This window comes from Microtus oregoni, unplaced genomic scaffold (genome assembly GCF_018167655.1).
Source record: "Microtus oregoni isolate MIOR12 unplaced genomic scaffold, Mior012 000110F_ref0000174, whole genome shotgun sequence".
Lineage (NCBI taxonomy): Eukaryota > Metazoa > Chordata > Mammalia > Rodentia > Cricetidae > Microtus > Microtus oregoni.
This window is the reverse complement of record NW_024544728.1, coordinates 1,898,801-1,925,284: the sequence shown is the minus strand read 5'-3', so window position 1 is coordinate 1,925,284 and position 26,484 is coordinate 1,898,801. Positions and strand designations below refer to the sequence as shown.

At 43.3% G+C, this 26,484-nt stretch overlaps 1 protein-coding gene across 2 annotated transcripts in view; it reads right to left on the bottom strand.

Annotated features, from left to right (window-relative positions):
- The window catches only part of LOC121443619 (fibrillin-2), a 196,653-nt gene that overhangs the window by 31,160 nt on the left and 139,009 nt on the right, over positions 1–26,484 (bottom strand). For both annotated transcript variants that reach the window (XM_041645440.1, XM_041645441.1), the window contains exons 32-50: positions 25,881–26,003; positions 23,637–23,759; positions 21,821–21,946; positions 19,013–19,135; positions 17,815–17,937; positions 15,590–15,751; positions 14,814–14,882; positions 14,242–14,367; positions 13,126–13,251; positions 12,383–12,535; positions 10,063–10,131; positions 8,721–8,846; positions 8,410–8,535; positions 7,859–7,984; positions 6,190–6,306; positions 4,731–4,859; positions 4,158–4,277; positions 1,543–1,668; positions 737–889 (exon numbers count right to left, since the gene is read on the bottom strand). In XM_041645440.1, coding sequence (XP_041501374.1) covers positions 737–889; positions 1,543–1,668; positions 4,158–4,277; positions 4,731–4,859; positions 6,190–6,306; positions 7,859–7,984; positions 8,410–8,535; positions 8,721–8,846; positions 10,063–10,131; positions 12,383–12,535; positions 13,126–13,251; positions 14,242–14,367; positions 14,814–14,882; positions 15,590–15,751; positions 17,815–17,937; positions 19,013–19,135; positions 21,821–21,946; positions 23,637–23,759; positions 25,881–26,003 — 2,346 coding nt within the window. The remainder of the gene's footprint in view (positions 1–736; positions 890–1,542; positions 1,669–4,157; positions 4,278–4,730; positions 4,860–6,189; positions 6,307–7,858; positions 7,985–8,409; positions 8,536–8,720; positions 8,847–10,062; positions 10,132–12,382; positions 12,536–13,125; positions 13,252–14,241; positions 14,368–14,813; positions 14,883–15,589; positions 15,752–17,814; positions 17,938–19,012; positions 19,136–21,820; positions 21,947–23,636; positions 23,760–25,880; positions 26,004–26,484) is intronic.

Below are 26,484 nucleotides of genomic sequence, written 5' to 3'. Positions count from 1 at the left end.
ATTTTTAAACCCAACACTGAGTATACTCATAGAAGGCTGCCTGAGCTCCTCCTAGGGTACCACCAACCTGGGGACTCTGGATCTGTCTGTCTAACACCACGAAGTCCAAAACTGCCCCTGTCCTTTACACATAGAAGCTACCCCTGACGTAAGGACCCACCACAGGTTGATCTTGCTGGGAATTACTCTACAAGTCACTGGTGCTGATGGGAAGCCGTGGGGCCAATGTGCTGATGTGACATCTCAGAAATTTACGTAATATTTGGAGAACCACAGTCCATGATATTACAGCAACATAGGCTTTTACTTAACTGGGCATTCATTTTTGGTGGTAAGGACCGAACTCCAGCCTTGCAGGAGTTAGGCCTATGGTCTATCGCCAAGCTATACTTCTACACCCCAGTCTGGAACTTGTAAAGTCGTGTGGAGTTTCCTTTCCACCCTCCTCTGGCATCTTCTGCCCTCGCCTCTGCAGTTCAGTCTTCAGAACGCAAGTAATGCTAACATTGGAAGGAAAAGTAAGCGGGCTATGTCAGTGGGCAGGCTGTGTATAGATGCTGGTGGGCCTCTTGCCAAGTAGCCGCTTCCGGAACCACTGGTAATCCTATCTAAAGGTACGATGTCGCCCTCCACATGATCACAACAAAGTCCTCTCTGCCGTTACTCTCACCTTCATTGTCTTTGGGGCACAGCTCATACGGGTCTCCCCCCCAGCCCTCTCTGTCGTTACGCTCACCTTCATCATCTTTGGGGCACAGCTCACACGGGTCCCCCCAGCCCTCGCCTGGCATCTTACTGCAGCAGCACTTTGCCTTGGTGGTGTTGAAGGCTTTGGGCACAGAACACTTGCCATTTTCAAAGTTGGTGAAGCAGAAACTCTGGCGGGTATCTAGTCAGGAAAGCAAAGAGCACAGCTCCTCACTGCTCGTGAGACAGACAGAACAATGTGAATACAACTAGTTCGGAGGGAACACTTCTCATGGGCTGGACACAAGGTACATGCTAGATCAGTAGTTAAGAGACAGGCCGGGGCATTTGTCACGGTTCGCTTTCATTTGCTAGTTTAAATTGATCTGCATGTAAAATGTTATTGCATCTAAAATACTTTTATGATGTGTTCAGGGATTTGTAAAATCGGCCTTAGTCGGGAAAATATTCCCACAGTCTCCTTTTTTTCCTTCACTCTCACATCAAGGCTGTCCAAAAACAACGAATTTAACATCCAGGAAGTTAAACGACGCCCGAGGCAAATCGTGTACTGATAAATAACAGCCCATGCCAGCAACCAAATGAAAATGGCAAACCAAGATGATTTTCCTTTTAGCATAAAGTCTGAACATGGTACTAACGGTCTTAACAGACTGCTCGAACACTGTCCATTAGAGACACTCTTGAGAAGTCCGTGCTCTAACTGCAGACTGTGTATTATATATTTATACACAAATATTTTATCGTAAGAAAGCCTGATCATGATGATGCTCCACTGTCCATGTTTACACCGTCTAGGGAACATGCTGCCAGAGAAGTCACACCACAGCTTACCGAAGCACCTCCGTCCATTATCAGACAAGACAAAGCCAGGGGGACAGATGCATTGGAAGCCCCCGGGGGTGTTGGTGCAGGAACCAAAAAGGCAAATGTTGGGGTCTTCGTCACATTCATTTATATCTGCAGGACAGGAGAGTTTGTTAATCCAATCAATGTTCTGTTCAAGAGTTGAAAATATCTACTTGTCCATGCTGCAACAGATATTAATTAATAGAGGTTTAATGATGGATTTAGAGATGACGCTGTGAACATAGCTAATTTATTCTTTTAAAGTAAGTTATTGCCTTAAAAGCCAAAGATTATATCCAGTTTCAGCCAGCCGTATGCCAGAACTTCCCACCTCCAGGTCCTGTCACCTGATCACTAGGGGGCGCTCTACCCGCCTACCTGACATGACCCCCTCACCTGCCTCACAGGTACAGTGTGCTTAGCCGGCGTTTACTCATGGCCCCCTCCCTAATGCCTCCTTCGGGACTCCAATAGGGCTACCTCTGGCTTTTTAATTCCTACACACACTCAGCATGTAGCCTGCCTGTTCTGCTCCTCGGTACCTTCTACCCACATCCAGTCGCCACCCTGTTACCCTACAGCTCTTCTCCAGCCTTCAAAGAAAGACAATAGCTGCACAAGGAATATGGGTGACCAAAAGAAAGGCCATGCAAACCACAGGAAATGGAACGCAGTGAACAGAACCACAGATGCAGGTGCTTCCGACAGACAGGGTTATCGAGGATGCTACGGTGCACAGCGACATCTGCATTTCTACGTCCTTACTGCTCTAGCATGCGGGATCTCTCCATACAAGGATGGAGTGGACACGATGACGAGATGAAATCGAATGTGAAAAGCAAAAATGATGCTCAGTGGGTGGAAGCACTCACTGTGCAAGCAGGAGGACCCACGCTTAAATCCCTAGACAATATGTTAAGAGCTGGGATTGGCCACCACATGGGTCTGTAGCCCCAGCACTGGGAAGCAGAGGCAGACAGGGTCATAGGGCTTGCTGCCTGCCAGCCTCACTCCAGGTTCAGTGAGAGACTGTCTCAAGGAAGTAAGGGGAATAACATCTGTACGCATATACATGTATGCATACACCATACACATACACAATATACTTTATACATACGTAACACATATATACTTCCCACCATGCACAGACATACTAGACACACATATAGCTACCCAAATCAGACATATACAACAAATATACACCACACACATATATCCCGTCCACCACACACACACACACACACACACACACACACACACACATACTTATATCATATGCACACATACACCACACACATATACTTCTCCCCAACACATATACATGCTCAATACACATCACATACACACATATACATCATTCCCCATATACCACATACATGTACATCACACACATGGGCATACTACCCATATAACACACCAAACATACATACTAATACACTATACACACATACCACATGTACATTACACATACATATTTCACACATGCATTACCCCCCATATAGACCCCCCACAAACATACCACATAAACACATATATACTGTGTAGCCAATACAGATACTTTTAAAGAAAGCGATTGATGGACTATGGATTTTCTTTGCTACTTTGTTGTGAACTCATCCATGTGTGCACATACACAGAAACAAAAATTCTCTCTCATATCCACAAAACAAAATTTTTTTAAAGTAGCAGAGAATCTTAGGCTTTCAAGAAACTTTTACCAAGATGGTTCATCTGTGTTTATTATTATTTTGGCTAGTAAAATAAGAATCAATCTTCTAATAAACTATGCACACCAACAAGACCAATGGGGATACATACTGTCTAATCCTGTGGCCTGAAATAGATTTCATTCTGTGATAACAACAGCCCATTTTGCTCTGTAACTGCCTTGAATATGAACAACAGAGGCGTTTATCTTTAGGATCGGAGAGAGTGAAAACCTTAAAGTCAGACATATCCTCAGCAACCCTTTCATGCTCACAAAGCCTCCCTTCGAGGTCACTCCCTCTGAACGTCAATCATGCTGAAAGAACAAGTGACAAGGAGTGACGGGGATGACCTGTACAAAAGGTCGCCTTCATCGTGTCGACCAGGCCTTCCGAGGCTGTACAGTGTCCTCCTGTGCTGGGAGCTGCGGTAGAAGCCATCTGCTATGACAAAGGGATTGATAGTTTCCATTTTTATGTTAGTGTAGCCTTCCAGAGAGGGGGAATGTCAGGAGAACCATCAAGCTTCCTGGTTCATATTTTCAGGAGCCTGGACACCTTTAATACAGTGTCAAAGATCACACTGTAGAAACTTTTAAAATTCACTAGGTAATCTCTACTGACATCTAGGACTCAGATACTAAGGATAATGAAAAATCCCTTGATAGCATTAAGATTTCTGTCGATGAAAACAAGCCCGCGTCTCTAAGTTCTCGCTGCCAACACTACAACACAACCATTTCTGACGCTACAGTAAGACGGATGCAGGCACGGTCAACTCCCTGAGGCCAGCAGGCACGCAGGGGCTGGGTTTGAGGTTCCCACACAGCCTTTACCATTACCAAGCCTTATTCTCCCGCGCACCCGTGACCTCAGAATGAAGTCAAGCCTCACCAATGCAGCTCTCGCTTTTTACTTCATATCCGGGGGGGCAGATGCACCTGAAAGATCCCTCCAAATTCTGACAGGTCCCAGGAGAACAAGAGCCAGGAAGCGCCACACACTCATTGGTATCTTTAGAGAGAAAGAAGAAGAAGAAAAAAATGTGACTCGGACAGGAGACAATCATTGCGGTCTTTTCTGTTTGCTAAAACGGTAGACAGTGTTTGATGGTAACACACGGACTCCACCTGGGCCCATTGGTCAGCTGGGTCACCATGGACAAAGATACCCTGTGCTTCTCCCCTATCATGGATGGTTTTTATGAGGAAGGCTGCCAATTCTTTTGATTTGTTTCTTCATGTACTTTTATTGAGACATAGCCTCAGGCGCTCTCCCCAATAAAAATTCTCCCCGTGACACATTCCCAACTGGTGGTTAATACCTTAGACCAAAATGTCCCTGACACAGGTCATTGTGGTCCTGCCATTTGATGGTGAAATGTGGTTAAGCTGAGTGAGACTGTGGGGTTCACGGTGTCTCACAGAACATAACGCCAACAAGATGATTGACCGTTTCATTTCTTACCGATACAGTTTTTGCCGTCTGGCGTAAGTTCATAACCCTCATTGCACAGACACTTGAAGGAGCCAATTTCATTGAAGCACCGGCCGTTTCTGCACACTTGCCCGAAAAACGAGCTGCATTCGTCTATGTCTGTAAGCAGAGAGAGGCCAGGGTCTCAGAGGGAGCGTCTGCACAGAACCGTTTCCCTAGCTGAACTCTGAAAACACGTTTGCTGGAACCCATTTCCAAAAGGTCCACACTGTGCTTCAGTGACAGAAAAGGAAAATGACAGACGTTCTGAGGACTGCACCACGCAGGGCCACTGCGGTTTTCAAGGACACGAACTATAACTTAGGAGATTTATAAACAGGTAAAGTCTGACAATTTAAGACCAATCTTTGATTTTTTTCCAATTGCAATGTATTTCTTTTGGCAGAGGAGAGGGGACGATGGGATGCAACTTGATTGCATGACTTGCAGATCCTTCACCTGGACACAGGATCCTATTCAAAGGAAAAAGAAGTGAGCATACTGAACACAGAAATCAGCTCTGTTAAAAAGTGCAGGGCTGTTGACCATAATGCACCCTTTGCAAGGAGGATGGCAGGTGCTGGGCTTTCAGGTAAGCCTCGGGCTGATTACAAGTGAGCAAGTGAGTCATTGCCTATGTTTCCTGAAGACCGCTTTTGTGTTACAGCATCGTCAGCCAGGACTCTTGGGTCTCCCAGGAGAACTACGGAACCTACAGAGGAACCCGAGCAAAGTTGGATAAAATAGCCATCTAACTGCAAATCTTTTTCACAATTGCAGAATTCCGAAGGATAAAGGAAATCAACAGGGAAGCTGGGATGTGGTGGTGGGGCTGAGCTGTGCTGATCCTACAATGGTGGACATCATTCTGAATGCTCCCCTCACAGCTCATGTCGCTACATTGTATTGCATCGAAAAGCACCCCACAGTGGACACACAACTCAGTGTTGCCTTTCTTTTATATTTACTTGGTATGTCAGTGTGTGGCAAAAACTGAAATCCTGTATTTAGCACAGCTGTGGCCCAAGGATCCATCTCAAAACTTGCTCATTGTACATTTTTGTTTTTTAACTGGGAAAGGCATACAGGCTTTGAAATGGATGGGCAAGGAAATTTCCCGACATGGACATGGGTATGGAGAGTCTGCGAGGTTTGGAGTGCTAATTAGAAATGAACTCATATAAAATACATGAAGTAACATGAGATTAATTGAGCGTCTCTCTCTATCTCACCTAGAGGGGACAAAGAGCCTAAACTATAAATCAGACCTGCTCCATTTATGGGTGTCCGGATGACCTTCCTCCCTGATAAACTGGGTATGTGAGGAAGGGCTCAACACAGCCCATGGCCTTGTGACTACGGAGGAAAAACTGCTGCGGGTGTCCAGAGATTGCTCAGCGGCTTTGCCTATCTTCTGAATAACCAAGGCTGAACCGACGGAAAGACTTACCAAGGCAGTCATTGTTGTGAGTGAGCTCAAACCCAGGGTAGCACAGACAGTTGTAGGACCCAACAGTGTTCTTGCAAGTCCCGTTTCCACACGGATGCCGCTCACACTCGTCCACATCTACCGAGGAGAACTTGACATTTAGCTAGAGCCAGCTACCCCCCTTTAATGTTTCCTTTCTCCCTCAGCGCTTCGTGACTTAGATGCTCCCCAGCGCAGTGCTAGGGACCCGTGGTTGTTTGAGGAAAGTAAGAATGTGAAAACGGGGAGAGAAATCAAAACTGCAAACTGATGAAAGATAAAAAAACAGTCTGACCTATGGGGATGTGCAATTCTCAGAAGCAACGGGTAGAAAACATGTCATTGGCAGAAATATTGCAAGGAACGGGCTCATCTAGCAAATGTTAAAGCATTATTAACACTTGGTCAAGAATCGATAAATCTTAATTTAACAATGAAGAGTTCAGCCTCTTTAAGGAAGTAATAAAATCCAAAGAGGAGTTTATTTAGAATTTAGTCATGAGCTTTCTAAAAGTCACAGTGAGAATAGTTAGCAAGGTCATCTATGACAGCAGACAGCAAACCCTTGTGCTGGGAGGCCAGCCTGCAGGGCCACTATCCAGGGAACAGACACGGCTTCACAGTGTGTCTGAGAGGCCTGGGCTCCAGCTGACTTTATTGTGAAAGAATTGTTCATATAGGACATGTTGTTCCCATATGAATTCCAGAGTCATAAATACAAAATATGTGTGTAGCAGATTAGACTCTCTGAGTATAGAAGGAGACCCCTGTTTCTCCTATAAGCAAGCTTTCCCAGAAAGTCCACGCACATGGGTCCAGAACCAGTGATATAGGTTAGAGACTTTTATTTCTTGTCATTCTGGGGCGGCCCATGGTGGGAAGGTGCTCTCAGGGTGCAGTGGGTAAACTGAGGCTTTCCCCATATGCTGTTCGTGGCACAGATAGTCCATGAAGGAAATAGTTTCAGACTAGTGAAACCTGATTTTAACACTCACCTCGCCAGGTGATCCCTATAGAGTGGGCACACAAAAATCCCCTGGCCTTTTCACACAGAGGACATGCTACTCGCAAACCACCACGTGTTAAGTTTTATCTTAAGCTTAGAGAGGACCTCTGAGTTACATAACATCAGAGGTTTGACATTCTTTGCCACCCTAGCCTATGGCATCCTTTCCAGCTGCCTTTGCAAGCATATTACTCACCATTTGCAGCAATTAACCAATCCTTATATTGGTTACTGGGGACTTTTAAAGACTCTGGTTATATTCACGTCTGCAATTATCTTAAGAGGTAAAGCTTCAATGATGCCATTAAATCCCAAACTAGAGTTTGTATAAAAGGATGCATATCTGCACACGTGTGTGTGTTAATATGGTCATCCTCGCTACTCCTGTGCACTCCAAATGCATTTCGTGGGTAAATTCCACCTGGCACTGAGTTCGTCTGAATGACGTCATGCCACATGAACCTCTGGAGTCAAATGTTGAGGATCACTGGACAGAAGAACCTACTGCGGCATGTCCCTGGCTTGCAAATTTTACTCCAAAGCCTTAAACTGTTTAGCATGGTGGAGACATGGTGGCTGCCCTCGGAATCACTGTCTTTAAGTCCCAGCCTCATGTCGATCCCTGGATGGGAAAAGCGGTCCTACCCATGCACATGGTCTGGTCTTGAGAAGCCTTGAAGCCGTTGTTGCAGATGCACTGGTAACTTCCTTGCAAATCAACGCACAGGCCATGACTGCAGACGTTGGGAATTTCCAAGCATTCATTGCGATCTAAAACAGGAAAGAAAAAAAAAAAGACACATGTTATGCATAGCTGAGTTTTATTAAGAGTCCCCGTTTTTTCACAGATGCATTTCTCTAACCTGCTAGTAATTATTACAGACAGGCTAAGAATGGACCAGGACCAGAGCTGAATTAATATAAGCGAGGCTTTTGGGTACCCAAGGCTCTCTTCATTCAGGCAATGTTTGCTGGTGGACTGGGACCTCAAGGATTCTATTTGATGCCAGAGAAACCCACTGAACATCATTTCTCAAGAAAACAATTTGAACATTATGGTGGAAGTGTTTCAGCATGAGGCAGACTATCTTTCTAAAGGCATCCTTAAAATATTTTGTAGTGAGGAAGCGAGAAATCCTTGGAGAACAGGGAACCCATACGTTGCCATATCTGGCGGCTGTTAGTCTACTGCTTACCTACACAGGCCCCGTTGGGAGAGAGCTTGAAGCCTGCCGCACACTCGCAGCGGTAGCTGCCGGGGCTGTTGATGCAGTCTGCATTGCGCTGACAAAGGTTGTCGCCATTGCTGCACTCGTCGATGTCTGAAAAAGCAACGGGTCCAGGTAAACAGTCTTACACAGTTGCTTTAGGGGTACGTTCAGGTCACCGACTTCCACGTTCAGCTCTTACATACTACAGAGGGGATGGTACAAAATCACAAGCTCCCACCGAGAAGCCACTTGCGCAGCCAAGTCTTTGGAGGAAGGACATATATTTCTCAGATTACCTTCACAGACCAGGAGCAGGTCATTGTAACTGAAGCCCGTCGGGCACTCGCAGCGGAAACTGCCGATCTGGTTGATGCACACACCGTTGGCACAAATGCCTGGAATCTCTTTACATTCATCAATGTCTGAAATGGAATGAATTGGATAAAATATGTGTTTCTGGGAAACGTCTTTACCATCTTACCTCTGTGTAGCCTGAAATGAAAATACGTATTCTCTATTCAAGTCAAATGTAAGCTGCCATAAGTGGTCATGTGGCTTACGGAGAACTACAGACCACAGTGCAGTTAGTTCCTCTGAAGAGCTTTGGAAAAATGAAGGTGATTGGTAAACACAAAAAGGAGTGACAAGAAGACCAGTGAATCCCTTAAGGAACCAAGTCCCAACTGCTAGTTGTGTGAGGTCAGCTGAATGGCTGCCGTTCATCTGACAAAGCTGTGTTTCCTTAAGTGAGTGTATTTTGTTATACACACACTCAAGTAGATTGCTTCACAGAGACTTAAAATTATATTGTTTAAACTAGGAGGGAAATGTAGACTTCACAACAGAAAGTCCATTCAGAAGGAAGTGATTCATCTGAAAAGGGATTCCGTAAATTCATAATGAGACCAAATGAAAGGGATGATATAAAAATAGACAAAAAAAAACTTGAGGTGTATTTTTGAAAAGAGCAACTAGCAGTTAAAATAAGACGAAGCAGGGTGGAGAGATGGTTCAGTGGAAAAGTGCTTGACATGTAAGCATAAGGACCTGAGTTCAGATCCCCAGTGTCCACATAGTGGCATGCATCTGTAACCCTAGGGCTGGGAAGGAAGGGATCAGAGGTGTGTGGATTCGTGGAGGTCCTGGCTAGCTTGTCTGTGAGGGACCCTGTCACAGGAAGCAATGTGTAAAATGTTGAGGAACACATCAGATATTAATCTCTGGTCTTTAGAAATTCCTGACATGCACAAACATGTGCACCTACACAGATACGCACAAGGTACATCCACACCCACGAACATAAAATAAGGTAGGATTTTTAGCCATGCAAGACAATGAGCATTGCAAGGGAAATTAGAACTTTTGCATGGCATGCATGGAACTTTGAGACTGTCAAGTAATTATCATACTTTAATTGCTAGGCTACGTGGATGAAGTATAACGCAAACACAACTGACACTTGGTCAAAGGCTGGAAGCACACTTTCTTGATTAACTAATCATGTTAGCTTGGAATCCAGATTAATAGATTTTGTGGTACTGATACATTTGGAGACACTTGAGTACAAACTGTGACCTATACATGCATATGTTTACACACGCATGTGTGCATTCACAACTATAATGGGAACAAACTCACCAATGGCCTTTCCTGTGTGGATGTCAAAGGTGAATCCAGGGATGTTTCCACATATAGTTTTGAAGTCAGCTTTAAAATGGAAACAAAGGCAGACACTCTTAACATTCTCAGACACATCCAAATTATCTTTACACCGCAATTTTGACCAACAAGAGCGTTTTTATATTATCCACAGCCAGTCTTCTACATAGTAATCATGTGCATTTGATAACAATGTCTGCTTCTGCAAATGATCTAGGCAGCCTCGATCACTGCCATCTCTATCATCAGCTTCTTATTGATCTGATATCAGGAGAAGGTAAGCAGAATATTAAAGAAGACAAAACTTCTTTGGCAATTCAGTTATTTTTCCCTTATGATACAAAGAGCTTTAATAATGATTCAATTCGGGCGGCTTAGGTGGCTCAGGTGCAGAGGCTTTCATGGAGCAAGCCTAACAACCTGAGCCAGGTTTTTGGAATCCATGGAAAAGGGGAAGGAGAGAACCAACTTCACAAAACTGTCCTCTGACATCTGTCCATCCATCTCTGTCTGTCTGTCTGTCTATCTAATCTACCTACCGACCTTCCTACCAATCATCTCAGTTTGTCAGAAAGCATGGTACCCCATGGAATAGCCCCTGCTGCTGTTGATTATCCTGTTTTCCAGAGAAGGTGTCATTAAAAACGGCAAGTCCTCTGTTTGGATCACACCACCAACAGGGCTTTCCTATACATATATAGATCTGTCCCAAAACCTAAGCCCTTCGTTTTCTGTCAGAGAAAATGACATTTATTTTCTCCAACCAGTAGTCTTGCTGGAGTTTCATAATGGTGAGAATGTCTTCACCTCATCTTACGGATGCAAACGGGGCTGGGCAAGGCTAACCAAACCCACCTGAAAACGGTTGCGATATTATCTAAGGTGCCCTGCCTGGCTCACCATTTCAACACTTGGCCTCTAGCTTTTTAATCAAGTTTGCTGTTTTTGAGGCTGTCGACCATGTAGAGGTGGTGGAAGCAGTCCAGAAGGGTTGATCTTTAAAGGTCACCCTTGTTTCTGCCTCCTGCCTGTGTCCTCTGGCTCTTGGTCTATGCCCTGTGAACAAGCTAAGGCCTTGAGCTTCTGCTACCCTGGACCAAAGGGCTCTGCTCACTTTTCTCCACCATGGTGGGTCATGACTTTTGGAAAGCATGAGACAGAATAAATCTGTCGTCCCTTAGACTGGTGGGTCGGTCCGTCGGGTGTTCTGTCATGATGAGGAAGAAAGTACTTGCTGCTGGGTTTGAGTCACTAAGACACTGGGTTTGAGAACTCTGCACCACTTCTCCATATCTCTTCCCCCGAATTCATTTTAGCATCCCCAGAGTGAAACATGCACACGCACATCAATATTTGGTAACAAATGCACAGTCCATTCATTTTCCACTGGTCCTCCTAGTTTAGGTTCAGGATCTACAACTACGCTAAGTTACCATTCTCTAGGCCTCACAAAGTCTAGACAAAGAATAATTTAAAGACAAGTGGTTGCTAATCTTGACTCTGTTTTCCTTCCTTCCTTCCTTCCTTCTTTCTTTCCTTCCTTCCTTCTTTCCTTCCTTCTTTTTTTTCTTTCAATGGAATATGCTCTTGTGTGAAACCCTCCCATGCCTGGCTGGAGACAGGCTCTTCTGGGCCCAATTCCCAGCATGCACTGAGCACATCACAACCGGCTATAACTCCCAGTTCTTGGAGATTCAGTGCCCTCTTCTGGTCTCTGCAGGCACCAGGCACAGAAACACACAAAAGAAAACCCCAGTACTCTAAAACCATTTTAAAATGTATTGTCATGTATAGGTTCCTTCTGTGTTGTGGGAGGAGCTGCACATGAGCTGGCTTTTTTTTTTGCAGTTTTTTTCATGAGATACTTTCTTAAAACATATTTTTTTCAAGCAACATTTCTTCATCACTTTATTTTACATATTTTCAAGATTTAATTTAAACAATTATTACTGATGTTGCTAGCTTTTAAGTTACTTTACCAAAACATTATACCTTCCATGTTGAACACAGTGACGAACAGTAGTTGCTCAATAAATTCGTTGGATGACTAAATAAATAAAAGGCCAGTCTTTTTGATGATGATTGTACATAGACCAATGCTATAAACCCGGACATTGATGCTTGCCTCTTTTTGAGATCTGGAGCTTATGAGTATATATCTCAGGAGTCAGTGCAGGGCCCAGGTCATTTGGGAAATGAAGCCATAGCCCGCTGTTTGGCTCTATCTGGACCTGACGCACACTGTGACTGTCTGCCACACAAAGCACTGAGCGGAGGGAGCGTGAGCGACGGTGCCTACCTGTTCCTGGCGCTGGGCATGGCTCACAAGGCTTGTTCCAGGCTTTTCCCACGTTGTGTGTGCAGCAGCACATCCTCTTGGTCACGTTGAAAGGCAACTCGTTTTCACACGTGGTCCCATTATAACTTCGGTAGCAGAAGCTTTTCCTCATGTCTGTGTGGGGAAAAATGGGTCAGCTCGGCATCACGAGCAGTAAAACCAACATGCTTGCTCAGCCAACTCTCCTGAGGGATGGAACTCTGGGAAAGTTCTGTCTTGGTCGGCTGTCTTAACTCGCTGAACTGCTCCATCCTTTTCGGATGGACAGCCCCTGCTTTTAGGCAAAGCATTTTATGGGCACATTAACATGCATTTCTTCTACTAAGATACTCATTTAATCAAAAAATATTAATTAATTTAATTGAAAAAAATTAAGTGTTGAAATCTGAATATCTTCTTATCTATACAAAGTACATTTTATATACAGGGAAAATCAAAATTATCTGAGACCTGTAACTCCAAGCCCTAATTTTTTTTTTTAAATCTCAGATTTACAGGATATGGATCTATGTGGTGGAAGATTAAGAGCCTGAGGTAGAGCATCAGTTCATGGGACTCTGAAACACTTCCTCAATCGTGATGATTCCTTATCCATAAAGATTTGGACCCAGACACTCTGAACAGTGATTCTGAGAACAGAGATGCCAGAGGCGCTCAGTCAGCAGCCTTGACTCCGGCGGTTCCTCTCGGGGTCGGCTACTGACCCATGCAATTGTGCCCTCCGTTGACCTGCATGTACTCAGGTGGGCAAATGCAGGTGTAATTTCCCAGGGTGTTGTAGCAGGTTCCGGGGCCACATACGCCAGGATGGGCAAAACATTCATCAATGTCTAGAAGAAGCAAGAACATCCGTGATTTAGGTTGGTAGCTTACTGAACAGGACACAGGTGATTCCCTAATTCCGTGTTTATAAGATTCAGAAGTGAAAAAAATACCCACAAAGGATGTGTTTATATTTATACATCACAAGAACATACTTCAAAAAGAAGATAAAAAGCTCTCTCAATCCTAAAAATCTATGAACTATAAAGAAACTGCCCCATGCCTGTATACATTTGGGGAAATTCACATTCTCTAAGAGGAATTTCTTTCAAGTCTGCTTTTTCCTATGCCATTGGATTGAAGTTTTAACAGCAGCCTGAAACTGAGTGTAGGCTGTGTGATCCTCTTCTCAAACTAGAAGTCCCCTCATAGGCTCTCAGTTGAGGGTAAATCACATTTCTTTCAGATGCATTTGGCTAAGAAGTTCAAGACTAAAGGCTGTAATAGAACAATGTTTCGTTCTTAATGCTCAGTTTTTGACGCAGTCCCTCATCCCACAGACAAACACTGAGTTATATTGTTAACTAGAGCTTGAAGCAACAAAGACAAGGGTGGTCCTTGCCTCTAGAGGCGAGAAGGTCTCCTAAAATTCAAATTATAACTGCTATGTGATAGGGGGAGGGGGAGACATAATCCATACAATATTTCGTCATCTTTATATTTATCCAACATTTAGAAATTACTGACCAGTTTTGACTTGCCATCACATTGAAGTTTCCCTGTTCCTACTCAAAATTATTGTCAATGTTTACATGTAACTAACTTCATATTCGCAATTCCATTATCAATCTATATTTAACCCACCATCTTACTCAGAGAAAACTTTAAAGTAAGTCATTGCAAATGAACTGCAAATTGAATTTGTTACTATACAAAGGGACAGCATTGCCATGAAAAGATAAAAGCTACCAACAGTCTCAACGAGCTGTCATCCTTCTGTTGGATGCAGGTCCCTGAGAGCAGACATTGCAGTAGACAACAGCACCAGATCCCCTCACCTTCACAGATGCGGGTTTCCTCGCTGAGGTAGTAGCCCTGGGGGCACTCGCATTGAAAACTCCCAAAGGTGTTAATACAGTTTCCACCCTGGCAGAGCCCTGGTAACTCCTGACATTCATCAATATCTACAAGAGGAGACAGTTCATTAACAACAAACATCGTGAGCAAAGGGTCAATATCTGCAGCTTTCAAACACGACATCTTGTACGGACCACAGACATCTGTGCACCTAAAAGAAGACCTCTAAGTGCTGGGTTTACTCTGACCATAATTCTCCTGCCTTCCTTGCACAACTGCTGGTTTCTGAGGAGAGGAATGGAAGCAAGCTGCCGGCATTTGCTGCAGACAATGTAACAAGGGGGTCTCTGCATAACAACTGAACACCAGATCTGGCAATGGATGGCTGCCTCTCGGTAAAATTGTAGCTAAACATGTGTGTGACAGCCTGCCCACCTGTAGCTCCACTCAGGAAGCCTGCTGCTCTGCTTCACACCGGCTTTTGTACAGGTTTCCCTCTAACCTAAGCCGATATCCTTATTAAAGCCTACACGACAAATAGCGATGAACTCACCTTCTAAGATGATTGTGATGGGGTTCGGTCTAAAGCCCTCACCTCCAGGACACAGCGTATAATATTCAGCTGGGAGGGAAAAAAAAAGGGAAAACAAGAAGTTTGATTCTCGGATCCCAGTGGTTGAGACAATCAGCAAACATTCACCAGCTGCCAAACTCAGATCCTCAGGGGGTGTCCATAGTTTTCTTTGTGTCTTTTCAAACGTATTACAATAACGTATATCACATTTTACTCCCAAGTATCATGACTTCATCAGTGACATGCAGTGGGAATAACAAAAGCCATTTTTTTGTTTTTATTTTATAGAGAACACTGCCGTTTAGATAATTCATATCACAAATGCTTAGCCAAGGAAATAAAAATGTCAGGAGCCTGCGGTACAAAGGTTTGGTTCTGTGCATATCAGAACACATGTTTCCATTTAGAGTGCCCCATGACTGACTTCAGGATACACTCCACCTACGGACCTGAACTAAACCTCCGAGAAGAACTGGGAATGGCCTTCGTCTCTGATACCATGGAGAATCGAGATTATGACCATTCAGATTGGATTGTGGTTAAAATGATTTTTTAGAGTAACACAATGAAGAAAAATAGGAAGAGAGGAACTAAAATTCCTTTTCTAAAAAACACTCTTGGCGGATTTTAGCACAACCACAGACAACCGTCCAAAACCACCCCTCCCCGCGCCCCCAGTCCAAGAATACAATAGCAACTTGTTTCTATCCTGGGCTGGGAATGTTCTGTTCCTCTTCTCTCGGCTGCATACTTACTGCTGTTTACAGGGGGGCACGTCTCGCAGGGGTTTCCCCAGGCCTTCCCCAGGGAGCAGCAGCAGGAGGAGCGACTGACGCCCACCCCAATCTCTGTGTTGCAGGACAGACTCCCGTCTCCTCGAGGACCGAACTTCAGGTAACAGTTGCCCACGCGGTTGTCTGCGGAACAACAGAGGAGCTTAAAGTGGTCCCGACTATGGAGAGAACCCCTCAGGAAGGCATTTAAAAGGACTGCGTTCAGGATTTTGCACGCTGATGTGGTGGGATCATTTTAACTCCTTGCACAATGTCTCGAATCAACCATAAGAAATGATGACAGGCGGTGGTCACTAGAGATCACAGACTGTTGCATATATTCATGGAAGAAGCAACGCAGTGAGGCATTCCTTATTTGGGGGTACTCTGGACATTTTGAATAATGTGACTACAAGAAAATTGGGTTTAATTAATCTGTATCTTGAGTTTGCGAAGAAGTGGAAACATATGTAGGTAAGTTAACTAAGTTTGTAACGTGCTAACGGTCTCATTCTGCTCGACTGTCATCAGCAACCCCCAAATGGGTTGATGTCAATCTCCACGGCAACGTTTGCAGAACTGTCAAACTAGAGCTCTCTAGCGGAAGGGTCCAGTGTCGCTGAAGGTGGCCTCATCTCTGTAGCTACCATCTTGAAGCATGGCTTTACATAGTATTTTCATTTTCCTTTGAGTGAACTCAAGTGCAGAGTCCTCTCTTACCTTTCTTCTGAGTTCTAAACCTTTCTGCTGATTTCTCTCGTAAGTGTTATTAGTTTTTTCCGAGTCAACACCTCCAAGAATTAAACTGGAGACTCTTTGTTCACATACGGATCTGTTCTACTTCACCTTGAGTCTTAGGGGTTTTCAGGTGATGGAAGTCTCCACCTTTCTCAGCTGTCAAGGCTTGTTGCCACTTCCGATCCCTCACTCTCATTCCCCTTTCACACAAGTAACAAAAAGGCTTGATAACTTTATCTTCAAAATGCACCTGGCAACTGATGTCACTGACGTCTTAATCTGAATTCCAGCTACCAACATCTTTTTTAACCTAGACTCCAATGGCCTCCTAACTCATCTCTTAGCTTCAACCCTTGGCCCAAGTCCAGTCTGTTTTGGCCTTTGTAGCCTAAGTAATCTGTCAGAAGAACTGCTTCAGGCCAGGCCACCCCTAAAAGGTCTCATCCCAACCATTTTGAAAGTCTTTATGAGTTCACAGAGTACCTTTCTCTTCTGGCTGCACACAGTGCAACCATCTGACTGCTTCTCTTTGTTATGCTTCAATATCTTTACTTGTTTCTGATGCCAGATCTTGGGTGCAGGAACTGGGTTAACTCATGGTCCCACCCTTGCTAGCTTTGAATTCATTCAATATTCCTTTTTCCCTCTTTCCCCCTCTTTTGTTTTTATCCTCCATTCCTGTCTCCCCCGACCATTTGACTATTCAAATGCCCTACTAGTAGCTTTTGCATGTGTTCTTATAAAACAGTTTTAATGTGCTAATTTAAAATTTTTGTCATGTAAAACGCTGAGTTTCAGTGTCTAATCACAGCTGCTTTGGGGACAAACTGTGTATGAGTTCTATGATGTCCAAATGCTTATATTTCTCGTTTGTCTGTTTTGAGATATGGTTTTACTCTGCAGCACAGCCTAGACTCTAATGTAAGAACCTCCGGCCTCAGTTTCCTGAGAGTTCAGATTGCCTTTAAAAATCTGTACAGTTTGCTAAATTGGTTTCTAGTAAATCTGTGTCACTGCAAGTAGTGTAATGAACATCCTACAGACATCTATGAAAGTCACTGTGTTACTATCTTTGGTCTATAAAGCCAAGAGAAAAACTTAGGGTTCACAGATTCTTCAGTTGGAAAGAGCACCGTCCTTTATTATCTGTATTCCCTGGACCCTTTCTAATGTTTTGAAATAATTTTAATGGGGTTTATAGAAAATAAAATCTATCTATACTGAAAAAATATTGCTTATTTTAGTAAGGATTTAGTCATTGTCAACTCAAATATCTACTACCTCTTTTCTTGGTTTTGTACTCAAAGTTGTCCTTCAGATTATAACCGTGGAATCATCTAGAGTGTTTCTTAGGTGATCAGGCTGTTTTCTTTAAATGAATATATCAAGTACACATTATAGCTCATTGTCAAGAGAATTTAAATATTCAGTTCTGTCTGTCTGATTCTATTCATTTGTCTTTCACTTACCAACACAACCCACGCCCGTGGGGTTCAGCTGGAAGTCAGGTGGGCAGTTACACTCATAGCGACCAGGCGTGTTCACACATAGGCCGTTGACACAGTTTATGGGATCTGCACACTCATCAATATCTATGAACATGTAAGATGCCCATGTTAATTAACATCTTTACTTCTACATGAGAAGTGCTTTTCCAAGGAATTGAATGGATCTTCCCCCCAAGTTAGAAAAGATTGTTGTGAAAGACTCAACAGAATGAAAATAGATTTGACACAAACATAGAATAGGTTTCAATGGTGAAGATTCTATATAAGTGTGTGCATATATGTAGGGTGCACATGTATGTGCATTCATGTGTGTGTGTTTGTGCATCTGTGAGCATGTTAGTGTGTATTTTTTGAGGGTATGGGGGAAGACAATGGGATTATACTTTTTAACCCTGGCTGCCCTAATTCACTATGTACACCAGAAAGGCCTGGAACTAATAGAAAATGGCATTTTCAATAGTGCTGTTTAATAACTTAATATATAAACAATAATCAAATGCTGCATTCTGAGGAAGAAAAATGATCTGCCTAAGAAAAATGAAGAATCCAGGCTGGGTAATCATGATGCATGCCTTTAATCCCAGCACCCAGGAGGCAGAGGTAGGTAGATCTCTGTGAGTTTGAGGCTAGCCTGGTCTACAAGAACTAGTTCCAGGACAGCTAAGTCTGTTATGCAGAGAAACCCTTTCTCAAAAAACAAAGCAAAAAACAAAAAGCAAAACAGAATGAAAAAGAAAAAACAGAAAGAAAAATAGAAGAATTCATTGAGAAGCTCCACAGGTTGAGAATTGCTATTCAGCCTGTGTAGAAGTTCACCAAGATGTGTAGACTTTAGGTCTGGTTAATTCTGGTGCGTGACTTTTTTTTTATTTGAAAGGTTTGTTATTAAATTCTATTAAAAATTAAGAAAAATGAAATATACATACAAATTCACATATGTTCATTCAATATATGAATGTTTACTAGTTTTGTATTAAATAATGAAGTTGTTTATCTAAACACTAATAAATTCCATAGTAGAAAGTAAATGTGTTAGAATATACTTTTCTTTTTCAAAAACATTCACAGTCTAACTTCAGAAAAATTTGAGGAGTTAATGTATTTAGCATAGAATACTATGCCAAGCCATGAGAACACAGTTGGCCCTGGCTTGCCATACCTGTGCAGTTTCCTCCTGTCCTGTCCAGTTCATAGCCATCGTCGCAGATACAGTGAAACATCCCAGGCAAATTGTTACATGTTCCAAAGACACAAATGTTCTGGAAGGAGCATTCATCAATATCTGAGGACACAAAGAAAGAAGGTCACCTCTTGTTTACAAAGACATTTTATGTTTTTAATGAGTAACAATGAATTTTTCTAAATTCTAGGATATTTATGAGCAGTAACATTTTTTTCTTTGTCTTTAGCTGGATAAATAGTTCAAATGGTGAGTAAGGCATACTTATCTGTAGGATAAAACGCTTATCTATAGGATATGATATAAAACAAGTCCTATTTTGGTTCAATGGGTTTCTTATGTTTTTTTCCCCTTTCTGCAGTGTTAGGAATCTAATGCAGAGACCCATGCATGCTAGGCAAGTACATTACCACTGAGCTACACCTGTGTCCCAATTATTCTCTATTATAATATACTCCAATAGTAAGTGCCAGCTTAGGCAGTATAAGTAGAATATGAAAAATAAATGCAAAGTGGTCAAATTAGTGAAATTTTAAAAAACAAGTAAATGAAAGATTCTACCTAATTCGTACAAACAGTACATAGTTTATAATCGGCATATTGAAATATAAAACAACATATACTAAATATATTGGTAAAAAGTCTTTAACACTTAATGTTAGTTTATTTTATAATCTGACCTATTACCATAAAATCATTTGTAAACATGGAGAGAATACTATTCTTTATACCGTGAAATAACATGGTCCATTACCCATTGATTTCTTTGTATTTTGATAAAATATATCTACTAACAGAGCATGGGAGGAGGCTCAGTAGGTAAGAGCGGGTACTGCTCTTCCTGAGGACCTGGGCTTGATTCCTAGCAGCCACAGTCAGTGACACACAGCCATCTGTCAATCCAGTTTCAGGGATTTGATACCCTCTTCTGGGCTCCATGGGTACGCATGCTCACACGTACATATACCACCCTCCTCCACAGCACACAGACCCACTCATGTAACCAAAGATAAAATCTTAACATATTTTTTGAGGAAACAATTCTTTAAAAATGATTTTTAAATATAACAGTAATTTAGTGTGTGTGTGTGTGCATATGTGCGTGTGTATGCACACATCGTGACTTGCACATGGAGGTGAGAAGGTGATTTGTGGAAAGCAGTCCTTTTCTTCCACCATGTGGGTTCCGGGGATGGGTCTCGTGTCAACAGACTTGGTGGCAAGCAAGTAAAGGTGCTTGCAAGTTGCAAGGTGAGTCATTTTTCAGGCTTCATCGATAAGTCATTCAAACGGCTTTCTTGAAATAGTTGTATCTTAAATTAGAAGGGTCTCCTGGCTACTTAAAATAGGTACACTAATTTGTTCTAACTATCTTAGGTTTAAGGGACTGTTCCAATTGTGTCAAATGTTCAGCCAGTATTCAAATGTATCTTGCCCTGTGTTGGTGGCTGTCCTCTAAGAAGAGAGAGCTAAGATTTCTTGATGCAGGCTGCAATTAAAACTGTCGGTAGTGGAGAGAGAATGGCACCATCTTTCTGAGCACACATTTCCCTATGGAATGAACTTCACCAAAAGCTTCCTGTTTCTACTAATGCGCCAGCTATGTAAGATGGGGTATGGGAAAACATTGCCTTTATATGGTCGAGACAACTCAAATGAGACAGAACGCACTGCTGATGGCATCTTCCTCTAGGACCTCTGTCTACCATCATGCACAGATGCAATCGATCCTAACGAATAATTACTCAGACATCACCTTCTCGCAGGCATCATTTCTCTCTTAGCATCTACTTTCTGGTGGTGGGGCAGGATGAGGTTTGCCTTTGAGTCTCCCGGTACAGTTTGCTTGTGTTTGGTGGATAGCAATGTGTTTGTGTGTCTGTGCTGGTGCTCGCCGTTTCTTTCACACTATGGTAGGGGAAGGGCCTGGAATTTGTTTCATTTCATCATCTTTCCCCCATAGTTAGCTTGAGGGGGAAGAGGGGAAAGAAGAGGAGGAGCCAGATTTGGAGTTGGGGGAAGTCACCTTTTGGAAAAAAAAAATGTTTCTATGAATGGCAACTTTTGTTGACGCTCCACAGTCTCACAATGAAGCTACATTCTTTTCATTCTTCAATCATATTATATTTCCTATAGCAGGCTGATGGCCCAGACTCTGTGTACTGTGAATTGAATCCCCAACTTAAGAGAAAATCCATTTTTTCCCTTGGACACATTCTAGCATTCTAGATACAGAGCCCCATTTTTAGGAGAGAAATCATGTATTTCTTTTTCCTCTGCTTTTGAGGAGAGGTGAACAAGTCCTTGATGGGCTTCTAGTCTCGGCCATACACACCACAGCCTCAAACACGAAAGGAAATGCCAGAAGCAAGCTGCTTTGACTTTACTGAGCATGGTGAATACAGATAGCTGAGGTAGGCAATAGATCCCCCCCTTTAAAACCAGAAGAGGTGTGTCACATGTCATTCATTTAGTGACACCAAAGGAAGAAAGAAATGGCTTAGCAAAAAGAAAGAAAGAAAGAAAGAAAGAAAAGAAAGAAAGAAAGAGGAATAAGCCAAACTTCCAACTATTGGCTCTGAGCCAGAAATATCTCATAAGAGATGAAAGCCAGCCTTCCTCATTATTCATTTCACAAACTAATCCACGCTTAAACGAGCGGCTTTTTATATGTGCTGCGTGCGCTGTGTATTCTGCTTCCAGGTGGAGCCCGTTCCAGCCCTTTCCGTGGTTTCATTTGCTGTAGCGGATCCAGCTGGAAAATGAATTGGAAGCCTGGCAACCCACCTTGGCAGGATCTGCTGTCTGAGGCTGGGGTGAAGCCCATCTCACACTCGCAACGGTAAGCTCCGGGGACATTCAGGCACTGGCCGTTCTCACAAAGGTTTATGTTCTCTGCACACTCGTCGACGTCTGCAGAATGAGAAGACACCTCCGTCAGGTTCCAAATTTCCCAGCACGTTTGTCTGCTTGCTCAAAAGTGATATCCGTTTCAGCGGCGGGAGTTGGGGTTGCTTAGTATGAAGCACCAATTAACCCATTCGCTAGAGTGGGTCCGAAGCCTGAGATGGAAGCTCCCTAACTTACACACCTAACACTCGGCTATAATAGAGATGGATGGAGTTTCTCTCAGTTCTCCTTAATACCCGCTGATGAATGGGTATTAAAAGCGGTATTAGTAGATAGGACCAAGAGCTCTGGGATTCCGCTCATTCATAGGAAAGCACAGCAATGGACTTCCCTGTTTCCCTAGCGGAGGCGTCTTACAGGAAATGAGAGATGCCGTGGAAACAAAGTTTCCTTCCTACTACTAAAGTCTCACCAAAATATACAGACAGACACTTTTAAAGGCCTTCAAGATAATTTACTTAATTCTAAAAAGCAGGAAAGGGGAGGGGGACAGACATCAGCGTGTCCTGAGCCAGGTGGCATGGCCACCACCAGGAATGCAGTTTTCATTGAGTTCACTAGAAAAAAGTCCAGGCTGAGAGAGGCCAAAAGAGCTACAAGGGCCCCACTGGGCCCCATTATGAGTATAGATGGGCTTGCCACCAACACCATTCTTTCTTTGACACTACATCCCATACAAAGTCCCGGACATATATAACAGCCAAGACTCTACAGAGAGGGAGTATGAGACTGCACTTTGACGAATTACAGACCTAGTCTTATAATTATGAGTTTAAAGATTGAATGAACCTCAGCTGGGAGACACCTCGCTTGTAAAGCAAAAAGTCATTTTCTTGCCCCAAAGGATGATCTAGTCTTACATATGGGTATAAGAGATGACCTTTCAACCTTGAGACCTGGGGAGCAGCGGGAGGGAAACAACAACCAGTGTGTACTGAAGCTTACGTGGTGGCTTCCTAAGTCCTCTGTGTCTTCTGTTATTCCATTTAATCCTCTCAAAACTGGGAGAAAAGCTAATAAAACTCCGAGGAGGATAATAAGCAGCTTTGATGATCTCTCTTAGAAAGGGACATTACGCATCCCATCTTCAAGAATTGCGAAGTTCCCCCAGATCATCCACTTAGTGATTAAAAAATGCCGCTATGGTCGCTATGTCTATTTTAAAATGAGAAGAACTCCCTCCTCTTTCATGAAGTTCTGGTGGAATTCTGTGCTGAAACCCTCTGGTCCTGGGCATTTTTTGAAGGGGGGAAGGGAGAGGGAACTGGGATTGGTATGTAAAATGAGGAAGGATTGTTTTAAAAAAATAATAAAAATGAGAAGAGCTGAGGTCACCCTGACTACTCATGTAGGTAGGTTAACACCAGAGTAAGCAGCATAAACATTGTGAACCCAGGTGCCTTCCCCAACCCCTGTGTTTTTCTGATGGGTACTTCATCAGGTAGTAAGAGGTAACAATCGTCATTAGCAGTACAGGAAAAGAGAGACGTCATTACTTTAAAGAATCCACATTCTCTGGACGCTTTTTCAGGCTTCTGTGTTTAAGGGATGAAAAAGGTATGTGCTCTTTCACTGGTCGAGTAGAAGCGCAGACAGTCATTTCCATTTTCTTCACGTTTTTCTTAAAACAAGGAAAGCCTATTGGGTGTCCTGAGATGGGGATAACGGAGCACTCCGCAGGCCTGTTACTCACCTGAGCAAGTAAAGCCATCTCCGGTGAAACCCTCTGAGCAGGCACATCTGTATGAGCCCGGGGTGTTGACGCACTGAGCATTTATGCTGCACTGGTGGGTTCCATTCGAGCACTCGTCCAGATCTGCGTGAGGAGCCAGCCCGACAAAGAAGATCAGCAGTGAAGATGGGACATCCTAATGCAGGGCGAGGGTGGGACTTGCAAAAGCGTGAGCCAGCCCAAGCTGGTTTTATTTTAGCTTATCTGGAAGGACAGTACTCTATAGCCCTCAGATTCTACGTCTAAGTCAGATTTCACGCTGGCCTCCACCTACGGTGGCTCTTACTACTGGTTCTCTTGTCACTGTGAGACGATCTGTTTGGGAGATAGCATCGACAAGAGAGAGTCAGCTTAGAGTTCTAAATCTTATCAGAAGGGAAGAGAGACGTGGTTCTTTCTTTCATGGAATTAACAGCCTATCGGAAGGGATGCATGTCAAACACAGGAAAGAAAGGATGCTGTATTTTTCTAGAGACCATGAAGCAGGTTCCAGATATAACCTAATCTGAAATTCAGGGAAGAACAAAGAACCCACTGAAGAGGTAACTTTTAATCACCTTCAGACCTCCTCTTCCAGGGATGAAGGAGCCTAACTTGACTGAGTAGAAGAGAGAAGGGTGTTTCTTATAGAGGATAATGGAGACAGGGCCACTACAGAGAAAAAGTACAGAATGTGGCATTCATGACAGGTGGAACGGCAAAACACACCACAGGGGCCAGGGCAGAGGACAGTGGAGCTAGAAAATGATGCAGGGACCTGTAAACCTTGGAGAGGAAGCTGGGGTTTCTCCTAAATTTGAAGAGGTGACTGTCAGTGTGAAGAGAGGCTTAAGATTTCTCTACTTCTGTCTGAAGAATAAGTGAATATGGGGGAGGGAGGAGGAGGACGAAAGGGAAAAGGAAGAGGGAAGGAGGTGGGGCGGAAGGGGGCAGAGAAGAGGGAGAAGAGGGGGAGATGGAGAGGGGAGGGAACAGGAGGAGGGGAGAGCAGAAGAGAGGGGACTGAGGTGTGGGGAGAGAGGGAGGGTAGGGAAATGACTCCGGAGGAGGATGAAGATGGAGCCCTGGTGACTGAACCCTCTAATGTCTCATCTTGGGGCAGGCAGTCTTGGGATGGTTGGCCAGACTGACAGATGGACATGAAGCACATAAAATGGAAACTAAGAGAAAAATAGGAGGCACATGGGACAAGAAAAATGGCAACGAGGACAGTCATGAGATTAATGCTAGTGGGTGTGGCTGGCCTGGAAATCGGTTTACGGTTGGCCTGAGGAGGCTGACATAGGGGGCTATACAGCAAATCATTCTCCAACTACAATAATACACATTCTGCAATTGGTTTTAAATCGTTGACAAGTCTGAAACATCTGGCTGGAGAGCCCAGCTTTACTCAAATTAATTTTCATTATTGGTAAGAGATATTAAAGGTTTTTTATTTAATCCTTACTATGGGCCTATAAGCTTTTCCTGAGAAGTCACCATGGGGACCTCAGATGGCTTTTTCCCCTCTCCTTCTTCTATTTTAAATTGACCTGGGTAATGCTTACCAGCTGGAAATATTCTTTATTGTCACAGTATGGACATACTAAACAGCTTCATGAACGACACCCAGAGTATAATCCAGTCCCCCGCCTCAGGGCTATACACTATTATTAGGCTTCAGTTTAAGAGTTATAGAACCCAGGGAAAAAGATTTTCCTAGTCTCCCTTTTTTGAGTTAGACTTCTTGGAATTCAACAAAAATACTTAGCTTTGCCTGCAAGGACAATTTTAATACTAAGAATTGCCCACTTCCTCCCATCTTAAGGCCATGTGAAAAACCCCTTTGTTTCCACCCTGGACTTCACTGGCTCTCAAACCGCACTGATTACTCTATGGAAAGACTGGGAAAACACATTAACTGTTTTTCATGTTACAGCTGTTTAGATCACTGGCTGCACATCAAATAATTTTTTTTTCAACTGAGCAACATGCATGAAAAGGCAGATGCCAAAGCATCCTGTTGTAATTTGACCATTTATATTAAAGCTAAGGAAACACTCAGACAGGAATTATCCCTGCAACCAAAGATAGCTTTGATTTATGAGAGAATAAATAAAAAGCGAAGAGGATGTTCCCGTTTGGAGTGTTGATTAGCATGTGTGCAAGAAAGAGCCACACAGAATGCTGGCCCTTCGAGAAGGGTTTTCCTCTTTGCAAACTCACCAATACATTTGATGCCATTTCCCACCCAGCCTTCTCGGCAGCTGCACTTGAAGCTTCCGGGGACATTCAGACATGAGGCATGCATGTCGCAGTTGTGGGCACCAATTTCACACTCATCCACATCTGAGAAGCAGAGTTAAAAAGGAAAAGATGAAGCATGAGCTAATTAAGTCTACTTCCAAGTATGTTTCTGTAAGACAGCAAATTAGGATAAACGCGGGGCTTGTACGGAGAAACACTGACACCGCCTTTGTCTCTAAGTCGTTTTCCATTCCAGTAAGATATAAGACTTCATGATCATGACCAAACAAGTCCTTCTCTCCAAGAACTTTCTGGCCACTTCCTGTTGGAAGGAGAAAGTGCAGCTGTTGTCCCCTGCGGATATGAGTGGCAGCCCCCACATGTTGCGAAGGCCCATTCAAAACTCCGTGGGAAGGATATAAAGACACATTTCAGGAGAGATTTTTGAAAAAGACTTTACTGTTTCTTTCTATTAATATTTATCACATATTTTTCATGAAGATAAGAATGAGCCTGATTAAAAAAGTCCACCCTTCATTCAATGCCCCAATGCAGATGAAGGGGTAGAATGTTTGCTTAGCAT